Source organism: Phaseolus vulgaris, chromosome 8 (genome assembly GCF_051622355.1).
Source record: "Phaseolus vulgaris cultivar YP4 chromosome 8, ASM5162235v1, whole genome shotgun sequence".
NCBI classification, from domain to species: Eukaryota; Viridiplantae; Streptophyta; class Magnoliopsida; order Fabales; family Fabaceae; genus Phaseolus; species Phaseolus vulgaris.
In genome coordinates, this window is record NC_143505.1 from 42,887,196 (window position 1) to 42,901,045 (window position 13,850).

The window sequence follows — 13,850 nt, forward strand, 5'->3', positions numbered from 1 at the left end:
TAGCATCGAAAAAGTAAGGTTTACCTTCCTGTTCAATAAAAAAGCTTGAAATATCTACCTTTGAAGTTTTTGTAGGAAGAGGTGAAAAGGGCAAAAAGGATATTGCATGGGAGAATTGACTGATAAAGCCAACCCACGAGACTAGTCAGATAAGAATTATAGTAAAAAAAAAGACTACGGAGATAACCTTAGTCTAAACAAGTCATAAATAAGCCGAAAGGCTTGTAACGTAGCCTAAGAATTATGGTGGAGTTGGGACGAAGCTACATTGAGAATCCTAAGGACTCGCATTGTGAACACATCAAAAGAAAGAGTAACATGAAGATCGATAAAAAGAAAGGTATAAACATAAATAAAATCTTGGTCTGGCCCTTCTTGGCTATGACACACTTGTAGAAGGACTATGACTATCGGCTGTAATCACATCCGACGGTGAGTCAGGCTTTAACATAGTTACTCTTGACACAAAATCCATCAACACGTACCTAGTCATAACAAACATGACGAGACAGTCGGCTAGAAAGGTCGGCCGCCCTGATTGGACCAACCAACCTTTCTGGGACATTATTCGATATGACCAAGACTCGCCCATAAGATGTAGAAGAAGGTGAAGAGGACAAAGACTCATAAGAAGACATCACTAAACTTTTTTAACTGAGTGAAAAACATTTCAAAATATCACTTAGTATTCGGAATTAGAGAGAATAAGCAAAACGCCATGCCCCTCTGAACCATTAAATATATTCAGATCTAACGGGTCTAATAGTTTATACTCAAAATGGCACAACCAGTGGAACCCTTAGATATACTCAAATAGGGCAGTTAGGTTAAAATTTCAGGACACATCATGACACACATCCCATAAATGCCGAATTTGCAGTAATTAATGCTTAGCATTGTCCCTTCCAACCTCAAAACACCAAATAGTCACATTTAGACTCTTCTAGAAGAATTTCTGATATGATTCCACTAGCAAAGTAGAGATGATTCTTTGACATTCTATGGAATCAACTTGAGTTGGATAAAGAATAGACACTTTTAATAGAATTGGATCAATGTTCTATGTTTCAAGAACTCACCAAAACTTGCACCAAACACCAAACTCACATGGAAGATCCATCTATTGCCAATTGAACCGATTGAAAAGTGTATAAAAGCAAATGAACCAAATAGAATTGCTTAAAATTGAAAAGCACCGAACCAAAAGCAAAGCAAAGGAAGAAGAACCGAACAAAGCTAGAAATAAGCTGAATTACCGAACATAAAGAAGTTAAACATGTTTAGAAATTTCGTATGACATGTAGATGAAATGAAAAGATGAAGAAGAGAAGAACTTATGGAGATGAAGGACTTGGTTTGGTGATCATGCCACTTAGATGGTGAAGGCTCCAAGATAAGTGAGCTAATGCCGCCACTTGAGAGAACCAAATGCACTCAAGATAAGACAAGGTGAAGGAGAAAACAAAGTTCTCACAATTCTCTCTCAAATTGAGTAGAGTTTCTCTATTACCAATTTCAATTCTGAATTTTACAAGAGCCCACACCTCTATTTATAGTGTGAGGGTGTTGGAAAATAGGTGGGAAAATTCAAATAAAACTCATTTGAAATTCCCACCAAAAACAAGTCACAAGGGAGGTGTGACCTTTTTCTACTATGACACCTCCTAAAAACTACACCTACACCTACTCTCCTAAGTCACATGGACAATGTGACTTTATTTTACATATTCATACTCCTTTATTTAATATCCACACCTCCTACAAGAGTAAATCAAATGATGGTCTTTTATTTAATGCTTGGCCTTGCCCCTCATGGGATGGACTTGGGCTTTTTGGGCTTTGGCCTTCTTGGGCTTGGGCTTGGGCCTCATCTTTATTTTGTGTCTTCTTTTAATTTTGAGAAGACTAGAAGGAAGAACTTCAAATGTGAAGGCGAATGTCCTCTTCGTTCATTAATAAAAGCCTCTTTTATTTGATTCTTATCATACTCCTTGAGTTGGAGAGAGTTCGTCCACGAATTCTAAATCCCTGCATATAACAAAGTCAGTTTATTTTTACAATTAAAAGTGGAAGAAAAAGGCAAACATGACTTAGCATTTGTAAACAATGGGATTTCAGAAAATGAGGTTCTATAAATCGACCTAGTTGGAAAAATTTGTTTGGGAATGATGATATGTTTTGGAAAAAGACCTCTTAAATGGTGAAACCCATTAAGAGGTAAGAAAAAATCATCTCTAACATTTTTTAACCAATTTGGTGTTGAAATAGGAACCTTGGGTAATGAAAAAGATAAAGAAGAAGAAGACCTTGGAGGTTCCTTTTGAGGCATAGCACGAGTCAACATGTTGTGTTTAGTGGGCAAAGTGGTGTGACTCGATTTAGTACTTACTTCTTTTTCTTTCTCATTTTCTCTTTTAGTTTTCATTTTTATTTGGTCCCCATGAACCTCTTTGGGAGAGAGGGGTTTTAAGATAACCTTGCGCCCTTGGAAGGAAAAAGACATTGTATTGGATAGGTCATCATGTAAAACATGTCTATCATATTGCCAAGGCCTTCCTAAAAGAAGATGAGTTGCTTCCATGGGCACAACATCACATAAAACCTCATCTTTATACTTTCCTATAGCAAAGTTAATGAGGACTTGTTTATTAACCATGATTAACCTTTGGTACTTAACCATTGCAATTTATAAGGCTTGGTATGAGAGATAATGGGTAAGGCTAACTTCTCCATAACTCTTGTACTAGCCACATTAGTGCAACTACCCCCTTCAATAATCAAGGAACATAACTTGTTGTTGATAAGACATCGGGTGTGAAAAATATTTTCTCTTTGAGCATCATCCAAAGATTTTGGAATTGTTCCCAACATACGCCTTATCATCAATAAGTCACCTTCACAAGGATTTTCGCTCTCAATCTCACTTGATGGCTTAGAAGGTGAAGAATGCCTAGATGAATTGGAATCATGCTCACTAACTACTACCCCATTATGCACAAACATATTCCTTTTAGAAGGGCAATTAGAAGCTATGTGACCATAACCCATACATTTAAAACATTTCTTGCTAGACGATTTAGTTGGTGATTTAGGCATAGAAGTAGAAGGCTTAGATTCCTTTGGTTTGAAAGAAGAATCTTTAGAAGGAAATTTAGAAAAAGACTTTTTGTTCTTCCAAGAATTGTTGTAGTAACCATCATTGGGAGTATTTTTGAAAGTATTTTTCTTAGCAAGTTGGGCTTCCACCTTCATTGCAAGATGAACCAAAGAACCCAATGATGAATACTCTTGAAGTTCAACAATATCTTGAATATCCTTCCTTAGACCACTCACAAACCTAGCTATCATAGCTTCCTCACTCTCACGCATTTTAACCTTAAGCAAAAGCATTTCGAATTCTTTGTAATAAGCATCCACACTTAGCGTGCCTTGCTGAAACCGTTGGAGTCTCAACATGAGGTCTTTTCTAAAGTGTGGTGGCACAAACCTTAGGCGCATTTGATCCTTTAAAGAGTTCCAAGAGTCCACGGGAGGACCCTTGTGATAGATAATGTCCTTTACAACACCATGCCACCATTTCATGGCATAATCACTAAACTCTAAGGTAGCTAGCTTATATTTGTGCTCATCTTAGATCCCATGGATCTCAAAAATTTGTTCACATTTAGCCTCCCAATCTAGGTACACATTAGGATCACTATCCCCATTGAAACTAGGAATTTTGACCGAAGGGAGCTTAGCCTTTGCATCTTGGTAGTAGCCATCTTCAAGGTGGCGTCTATCTTCATGAGGTCTATATCCATGAAAGTGCTGTTGAGGTCTCCTTCTTCTATATTCCTCTTCACGGCCATGATCATTGGAAGAGCCTCTAGATGAAGGTCTATGATGATGATGCTCTCCATGGATAGAATGAGAGGACCTAGCTTGTTTCATTTCAATGCTTTGCAATTTTTCCTCCAACCGTCTAATAGCTTCATCTTTGAGTGTAATGGTTCGCTTGGCCTCTTTTAATTCACCAAGAACAGAAGCTTTGCTAGGAGAATGCTGGTTGTAACACTCATCACTGAAATATGAAGCCATTTGTAAAAGAAAACAGCAAACAACAAAAACAGCAAACAAAGTTAAGAAAACAAAGTTAGCAAAATAAATTGGAACCAAACTGCCGAAGGGAAGTGTCACTTAAATCACTCCAAAGAAAGAATGCTCCCTTTACCAAGCTGATCTTGAGGCCTTGAGTAACCTCAAATGAAATATGTCAAAGTAAGAGCACACAATCTTCAAAGTCAATCACCACAAAACCAATGAATAATGAAAGACAAGCAAGAAAAGGTATAAGCAAGGAAAGACTATAACAAAAGGAATACTAGATGTATGACAAACTCAAAGATTAATGAACAAAAGACAAGCAAGAAAATAAGGTACTCAATGAAAAAGAAGGCACACAAAAGAGACCTAAAGAAAAGCACTAGATTAGATGAAGAAAACAAAAAACAGAACTACTAGAAATATTTTTTTATGCAAACTGTGCTTGATGTTCACTGATTTAACTGGAACGATATAAAGCGAAATGGATTATGAAATTTTAACCACAGAAATTTCAAGATCTTAGCTCAACAATGGCACTGGAATTACGCAAAAAAAGTAAGCCAATTAATTGAGATAAATTTTTCAAAATCACTGCCAGATTACCGTATTTTTTCGGCAGAATTGCACACTTTTTGCTTTTGATTTATCATTTTTTTTGTACTTTGAATTTTTAAGTACTTCTTTTTTCTACTCTTTTATAACACTTTAAAGAACACAAATCCAGAATTTCAGAAATTTCCAGTGAGTAAATCAGTTGCAATAAATCGAAACAGTAAGCACGTTTTCAGTAAAACAGAGGAATCCTAACAGGAATGAAAAAAAACAGAATTAAGAACTAGCAAAGACATAATGGAAATGATGTATAGGAACTTGTATATATCTAAAATAAAAGTATGAACTCAATACTAAAACAGAAAATGCACAAAGGATCAAATTTCAAACTCAGAAAACTGTAATACACCAAAGCAAGAAACAAAAAAATATAATAAAAGTACTACAAGAAGTGATGACATTCTTGGAAAAACATGACTATGACAAAACTTGTATGGATTCAAAAAGGAAAAGACACAAACACATGATAGGCACAAATAAGAAAACAGCAATAAAACTCAAAATAAGCCTAAAAACAGAAAGATAAACAATAAGAATTATAGAGCTCTTGAATTAAAAGTGCAACACAACTCAAAATTAAACAAGAACAAACCTAAACTCTAGATACCACATGATATGATTCCACTAGCAAAGTAGAGATGATTCGTTGACATTCTATGGAATCAACTTGAGTTGGATAAAGAATAGGCACTTTTAATAGAATTGGATCAATGTTCTATGTTTCAAGAACTCACCAAAACTTGCACCAAACACCAAACTCACATGGAAGATCCATCTATTGCCAATTGAACCGATTAAAAAGTGTATAAAAGCAAATGAACCAAATAGAATTGCTTAAAATTGAAAAGCACTGAACCAAAAGCAAAGCAAAGGAAGAAGAACCGAACAAAGCTAGAAATAAGCTGAATTACCGAACATAAAGAAGTTAAACATGTTTAGAAATTTCGTATGACATGTAGATGAAATGAAAAGATGAAGAAGAGAAGAACTTATGGAGATGAAGGACTTGGTTTGGTGATCACGCCACTTAGATGGTGAAGGCTCCAAGATAAGTGAGCTAATGCCGCCACTTGAGAGAACCAAATGCACTCAAGATAAGACAAGGTGAAGGAGAAAACAAAGTTCTCACAATTCTCTCCCAAATTGAGTAGAGTTTCTCTATTACCAATTTCAATTCTGAATTTTACAAGAGCCCACACCTCTATTTATAGTGTGAGGGTGTTGGAAAATAGGTGGGAAAATTCAAATAAAACTCATTTGAAATTCCCACCAAAAACAAGTCACATGGGAGGTGTGACCTTTTTCTACTATGACACCTCCTAAAAACTACACCTACACCTACTCTCCTAAGTCACATGGACAATGTGACTTTATTTTACATATTCATACTCCTTTATTTAATATCCACACCTCCTACAAGAGTAAATCAAATGATGGTCTTTTATTTAATGCTTGGCCTTGCCCCTCATGGGATGGACTTGGGCTTTTTGGGCTTTGGCCTTCTTGGGCTTGGGCTTGGGCTTTGGGCCTCATCTTTATTTTATGTCTTCTTTTAATTTTGAGAAGACTAGAAGGAAGAACTTCAAATGTGAAGGCGAATGTCCTCTTCCTTCATTAATAAAAGCCTATTTTATTTGATTCTCATCAATTTCTCTCAAGCCCGGGGGAGTAGTGTACTGGTTGGGGTCAGACAAACCGGTAACATTCGGTATCGAAGGCCACCCGACCGACTAAAGTAAATACATCAAGGTAAAAAAATGTGTTTTCTTAAATGATTTAGTAGAAGAGTGAGTTTCTATAAAACAACCTCTAAATTTTGAAAATGTTTCTAAACCAAACCATGTTTTTAAACTTAAAAGGCATTGTATGGTCATAAGAAAGCTCCTAGAGCTTGGTATAACAAACTGTGCAATTTTATTTTGGGAAATGGTTTTCAAAGAGGAAATGTTGATAGAACCTTGTTTCAAAAAAACATAACAAGCACTTTATAATTGTGCAAGTTTATGTTAATGACATAATATTCGATGCTACTAAAAAATCCCTTTGCAAGGATTTTCTTTAAGTTAATGTAAGGAGATTTCTTGATGAGTGTGATGGGTGAGCTCAAGTTCTTTCTTGATCTACAAATCAAGAAAAGAGAAAAGGACACCACCATCCAGTAAATCAGGAAGATGTTAAAGAAATCAAACATGCTAGATGAAAAACCTATGAAGACTCTTATGCATATGTATGAAACCCTTGGAAAGAACATAAATGTGGTAAGAAAATATATCAGACGATATATTGAGGTATGATATATAGGCTCTCTACATTATCTTACTACCAACATGTTTGCTATTATTCATAGTTGAAAGATTTCACGTAGATCCTAAAGAGTCTTACTTGAAGAAAGTGAAAAGGATTAGGGTCCTATAATCATTGTTTGTGTTATAAAATAAATACAAGTTTTATATTAGAAGAATTTTATGATGCAAGCTATGCTAAAGATTAAGTTGATAGAAAAAATATAAGGGGAGAATATCAACTCATTAAACCTTGTATGATCTCATGGTCAAGTAAGAAGCTAAATTGCATAAATTTATCTACAAAGAAAGCACAATACATGCCATTTGCAAGTTGTTGCTCTCAACTTTCATAGATAATGTACTAGTTAAAGGATTAATCTAGTATCCAAAACAATATACCTTTGTTTTGTGACAATAGAGATCCAATCAATCTTTTGAAAAATTGTATATCTAACATTCTAAGACTAAACATATCGAAGTAAGATATCATTTTACTTATAATTGTGTCTACGCAAACTTATTAGGACATGTCTCTCCAAGCGTTTCACCACGACAACTTATATAATTTTCATGTTTAGTTTAAATCAGAAGTGAAGACCTTTCAAATCAATATGAAAAGTGTAATTAATGTGCACCAACCTCAAGAACAAAAACGGTTGCGTAATAAACATCACCAAAATCAATAAAGCGATTTATAACGGATACAATTTCTTTGAGGATCTTTGTCAAAGACAATTTTTTCTTGATCTTGGGAGGCTAGTGAAGTGGTCATGCTGAAAGGCCGAGAAGCCGAAAGAAGAAAAAGAACAAAAGATGCGTAAGTGGACATTTTACGTGGGAAGACATACATATGTCAGTTTTAATAAGAAACACGTAAATACAATAAATAATGCTAATTAAATATTAAGGATAGAATTACAAAATAGAAAATCAACTAATGAAAGATAAACAGATGTTTTAATATGAAGTGACAGGTCAAAAAGGCTCATTAATGAATATTTTAAATAGATAAAGCATTTATTAGTTTTTTTAAATGAATGATTAAGAAAAAATACTTACTTAAACTTTAGAGAATTCCTGCACATGCAACACCTCATACGGAGAGACCAGAAGATATTTCCAAAAAACACAAATGATCGAGAAAATGAGTTAACGGAAGAAAAGTGAGAAAGGCAAAATGAGAACGAATCTTGAACTTACTCTCCCCTCCAAAGTTTGTACTTCATAAAGTACTCCATAAACTGTACAATTACGGGTTTAAATTAATTGTAACTTGTAAGCGCTTCTTTCTCACCTTTAACTTCTTCACCCAACCCTCTCCTTTATGAAATCGCAACCACTCACTTTGAAACTTGAAAACCCCATCTTTAATACGTATGTGTTGTCACATATATTAGCTTACTTTTTCACACGCATGGTTGTGATCAACAACATGCAAAATTAAAGCATATCCAAAGGTATCTGATATTTTATATTTTATATTTTATAAAATTTTCTATTTATTAGAACTATTTGTTTGTTATAGAAAAGTTAGAATATCACTCATATTGCAATTATTTTTTTATTCAATATATTAGTATAATTTATTGAAAAATTAGATAATTTTTTGTTTTCTAATCGATTCTTTTTTTATTAAATATGTTTAATTAAGTATTAAAAAACCGGTATAAATAAAACTTACAAAGGATACTTTCACAAATTTTAATTTAGCTTATGAAAAAAATAATGCAAAAGTTGTTCAAAACACTGCCACTAGTTTGAAATAAACATATGTAAAATTTACTAATTTAGGTATTTTGATTACATTTATATGTAGTAGCTTACCCTGTTCGGCAATCGCAATGGTCTTAAGGTTTGTGAGAGCAGCACAAACACACTTTCCATATTGTAGACATTTTGGTGCAGAAAGAAAAATATGGCATCAGGTGAAGAGCTGAGTCCAGCAGGGAAAATGCTTCTTGAACCATCTATGAACTGTTACGTGATTGCCACCATAGGTTTGAAGACAAGGATCGATCCTCAGGTTATTAGAGAAGGTTTATCTCAAACATTGCTCAAGCATTCAAGATTCACCAGCAAGCTGGTTAGTAATTACTTATCACTCTACCCTCTCCTAACATTTTGTTCAAAACATTGATTCATATAAATTCTAGATTTTTGCTTCTACAACAAAAGTTTTCTGCAAAATCTAGATTTACGACTGTTTCAGTAAATTTTACTTGAGCTATACTTGTAGTGCCATGAGATATCTTAAATTTCTATTTATAATTTACTTTAGTTTAAATAAATAATTTTTATATTCTGTTGCTTATTGGATGATAATAAAAAATTTTATCCATTTTATTTACTACAATAAAATCATGAAATAAAAATCAATTTTAGAAACAAAAAATAATTAGTTGCTATAGTGACTAAATTAGAGACCATGTTAGATATTTTAAAAAAATTTGGTTTCTAAATTAGTTTCTATTATTGTTAAATAGTTTTTAAATTGGTATCTAATTAGCTACCAAGATTTTAACTACCAATTATTTAGATTCTAAATTTGGTAGCAAAAGCCTTGGTAGCTAATTAGATACCAATTTAGAAATCATTTAACAATAATAAAAACTAATTTAAAAAACCAAAAGTTATTTTAGTTTCTAACATGGTCTCTAATTTAGTCACTATAGCAACTAATTATTTTTTTTCTATAAAATTAGTTTTTATTTCATGATTTTCTTTTAGTGATTGCTATCTTCTTCTTTTTTTTTTTTTCTAAAGAAGAGTGCTGTTGTTTGTGTCTCCAATATTTTACATTACTTTTATAGTTTATTCTTAAAATAAACATTTTCTTATTTTGTTTCCAAAATTTTAAAATCATCTATCAATAAAATCATTTAGTAATGCAATTTCTTTTTCTTTTTATAATTGAGGTGGATGTAATTTTTTTTATTAAATAATATAGTTTTTGTTTGTGTGCAAGATTTCACATAGATCTAAAGAGTTTCACTTGAAGACTGTGAAAAGGATTAGGGTCATATAATCTTTGTTTGTGTTATAAAAAAAATTACAAGTTTCATATTAGAAGAATTTTATATGGTGCGAGCTATCCTAGAGATTAAGTTGATAGAAAAACACAAGTGGAGAATATCAATTCATTGTACTTTGTATGATCTCATTGTCAAGTAAGAAGCTAAATGACATAAATTTGTCTACAATGAAAGCACAGTACATGCCATTTACAAGTTGTTGCTCTCAACTTCCATGGATAATGTACTAGTTAAAGGATTAATCTAGTATCCAAAATAATATACCTTTGTTTTTTTTATCAACTATTAATAAATTAAATTAAACAGGAATACTTTAGGATATCTAACCCGTATAAAAAAAAATCACAAAGCTAAAACCTTTTGTGACTAAGAAAAAAACCAAACAAAGGCTTCTAACTCCCAATAGAACTTTACAGCCCCAAAATTGTATATCTAACATTCTAAGGCTAAACATATAAAAGTGAGATATCATTTTACTTATAATTATGTCTAAGCTTGTCAAAAGTGATCAACAGTAAGTTGATCTATTTAAAAGCTTCTCCAAGACTCTCACGGAGAATGTTTTCATTTCATTAAATGTAATTTAAATTGTCAAATTCATGATTGATTAGACGATGTGATGGTAAAAAGACAAACTTGCTAGTGCGTGTCTCTACAAACGTTTCACGCACCACAACTTATATAATTTTCATGTTTGGTTTAAATGTATTTTTAACAAGAAAAAAAAAACAAAAGAACTAAAGTGCACCACAAACTGTGAGTAAATTTCATTTAAAAGTTAAAAAAATTCTTCAACATGTTTGCATGTCTTTTATAAGAAAAAACTAAGTTAAGTTGAGCTAATTAAATAGAGACTCAAACTTGAACAGTATATTTCGATATATATTAAATAATATATGTATCATAAAACTGTAGAATATTAATTTTTAAATTTTTTTATGTTATTTTATTTTTTATATAAAATAAAAAAAATAAAGGAAGTAAAATAGTTATATTTGAAGTAAATTGGAGTGAAAGAATAAATAGTTATTGTTGTGTATGTTGATCAGGCTAAGGAGGGAGGGAAAATAAAATGGATCCCAACAAGAGTTGACTTGGAGAAGCACATCATAGTTCCTGAAATAGATTCTAACATAGAAGATCCAGATAGATTTGTTGAAGATTACATCTCCCATTTCACCAAAACCTCACTGGACCAGTCGAAGCCACTGTGGGAAGTGCACCTCCTGAACATCAAAACCTCAAATGCAGAAGCTGTTGCTATATTTCGGATCCATCATTCCCTGGGTGATGGTGCCTCTCTCATATCACTCCTCCTTGCTGTCACTCGCAAAACCTCTGACCCTCATGCACTGCCAACGGTGCCAACTCAAAACAGAGACTCCTCGCACCATTCTTCCAGTCAATTCTCATGCTTCTTCGCTATTTGGTGGGGACTACTTCTCATTTGGCACACTCTCGTCGATATGCTACTCTCTCTTCTCACCATCTTCTTCATCAGAGACACCCCAACTCCTCTTAAAGGTGCTCCTGGAGTTGGCTTAAACATCAAGCGCTTTGTGAATCACACGGTTAGTATGGATGATATCAAGCTAGTCAAGAATAAAATGCAAACGGTAATTTATTTTCTCTTCCCTTTTCATCATCTCTTTCATTCAAACTATGAACTATTTTTCTGAAATATCACTTTAAAGAGTTATGCTAGTACAGTGTTACACATTTAACTAATAACTAAAACGTGGAAAATTTTAAAAAAAAGATGCTAGTTTGACTGTTCTTGCCGGTTGACTGTGATGACAAGCTCTAGCTCCATCTGTTTCTGTTGGAACCTGCTCATCCCTTTTCTACGTTGGAACACGGCTCCGCTGAAACAGAGGGGGTCCTGCCAGTTGATTGCCCTCCAACAATCAAGTCCAGTACAGGGCTTTACAAGAAACAAGAAGTAACTAGTTCAGTATTAGAAACAACGTATCTTTAACTTGGGATCTCAAGTCTCTTTTATAGCCTACCTCTTGTAACAGTTTTCTATCACGAGAATATAATCTCAACTGAGAGCATACTCAATGAGAAAATATTCTGCCCAAGGGCACACTCTCATAGTGCCGCAACCGAACAAAACTTTTCCTCTCTGGACACACTCTCATAGGTTGCATTTTGAACACATGCAACCTAACCTCTTTGTGCCATAGCACACATGGGCTTAGGTTTTAAAAGGAAACATTTACTTAAGCTAGACCTCCTACGTACTAAGTACACCCCAAGGTCCAAAATTACCCCTCGCTTAGCCGCCTAGGCCTTATGCATAAGGGTTTATATGAGAAATGAAGTATCACATACATCTGGGGCCCAATCACATGGTCCACCAGCTTGACCCAAGAGTCAAGCTGACCTGCCTACAACAAATGTTGATTTTCAACCTTCGAGCGCTGAGCTCTGAGTTCTCTGGTCCAGTACACAAGACCCTAGGCTCGAGCTGAGCTTGCTTCAGCGAAGAGGTTATTTGCTTGCCCTTGGTGGCTTACGTGTCTTGTGAGTAGTGGCGCGGTGGCGCGACGCACGAAGCATTTCTGAGTGGACATCTCACCACACTCCATCATGAGCGCACACGTGGCCTTTATCTACGGCTGAAAAGCATTATTGTTTGCTCTTCCCAACACTGTGTTTTATAATGTCCGAAAAACTTCATCTCACTGTTTTTAGAATTATAGGGCGGGGGTGAATTGTTTAGTGAAAGATTTTCGAAAAGGATTGATTAAGAATGAACCTTTAATGAATTACAAAAAGAAAGATCAGAACAACCAACAGAAAAGAGTAGATAAAACAAATGACAGAAAAACAATCGATTAATATTTCGATATAACCAGTTGTTTTTAGCACAGAGATAAAAGCAAGTATAACAATTTGCAAAGCAAGAATATCAACCGGTTAAAATACAGAGATAACCGGTTGTTTATGACAGCAGAGCAAATATCAAATAGTTATTAAAGAGATAGAGATAGAGAGATTACATACAAGGTTTATACTGGTTCACTCAATCCCAGAGCTACATCCAGTCCTCAGTCAAACCACTAAGTATTTCACTATGTAACCAATCACAGATTACAACTTACACAACCACAAAGAGGTGACTTGGAATCCCACAAAGCCTACTCACCCTCCTTGCACACAACACACACCTCAAGCCAGAATCACACTGACTTTACAGGATTTTACAACAGTTTTACAATATTAGAATTCAAATACAAGAAACTAAGTAAGAGCAGATTATACCTGACTTCAAGAAATCACAGGGCTCCTAGAATCACTTCTTGAACACTTGCAAAAATTCTTTTAAAACTCCCTCTCAAATTAGATTTTGAATCTTTCTCAATCATTCATCTATTTCAAAGGATGAGGGAGAACACATTTTATAGCTCTTAGATATGAACGTTATAGTCAGGAAATCACGACCCAAAAACAGTTTGAAAAGCCAACAGAAACAGGTTAAACTGATTTTTGAAAAGCTGTTAAAGATACAACAATCAACCGGTTGAAATCTCGAAATAATCAGTTGAATGGTAAGTCGTCAACCAAGTCAAAGTTAGTTTGAAAAACTCTCAAACATGCTATGTGTCAAATAACCGATTAAACTGTGAAATCAATCGGTTGTTTATCACTTAGCTTTGAAAAACTTATTTTCTTATTCAAACAAGATTGCTCTAGCTAAGCTAAGCTTTTCAAGAGTGATATAACACAAAATCTAAACACTAGAAACTAAACCCAACCAACAACAACACAGCATCCAAGCATCTTCACAGATTTGGGGACATCAAAGCCTATGTTCAAGAATTACAAG

General features: G+C 34.1%; 1 protein-coding gene across 1 annotated transcript in view; it reads left to right on the forward strand.

Annotated features, from left to right (window-relative positions):
* Positions 1-8,782: 8,782 nt before the first annotated feature.
* FOP1 (O-acyltransferase (WSD1-like) family protein) overlaps positions 8,783-13,850 on the forward strand; it is a 31,942-nt gene continuing 26,874 nt past the window's right edge. The window contains exons 1-2 of the mRNA XM_068633063.2: positions 8,783-9,066; positions 11,065-11,631. Coding sequence (XP_068489164.2) covers positions 8,899-9,066; positions 11,065-11,631 — 735 coding nt within the window. The 5' untranslated portion in view covers positions 8,783-8,898. The remainder of the gene's footprint in view (positions 9,067-11,064; positions 11,632-13,850) is intronic.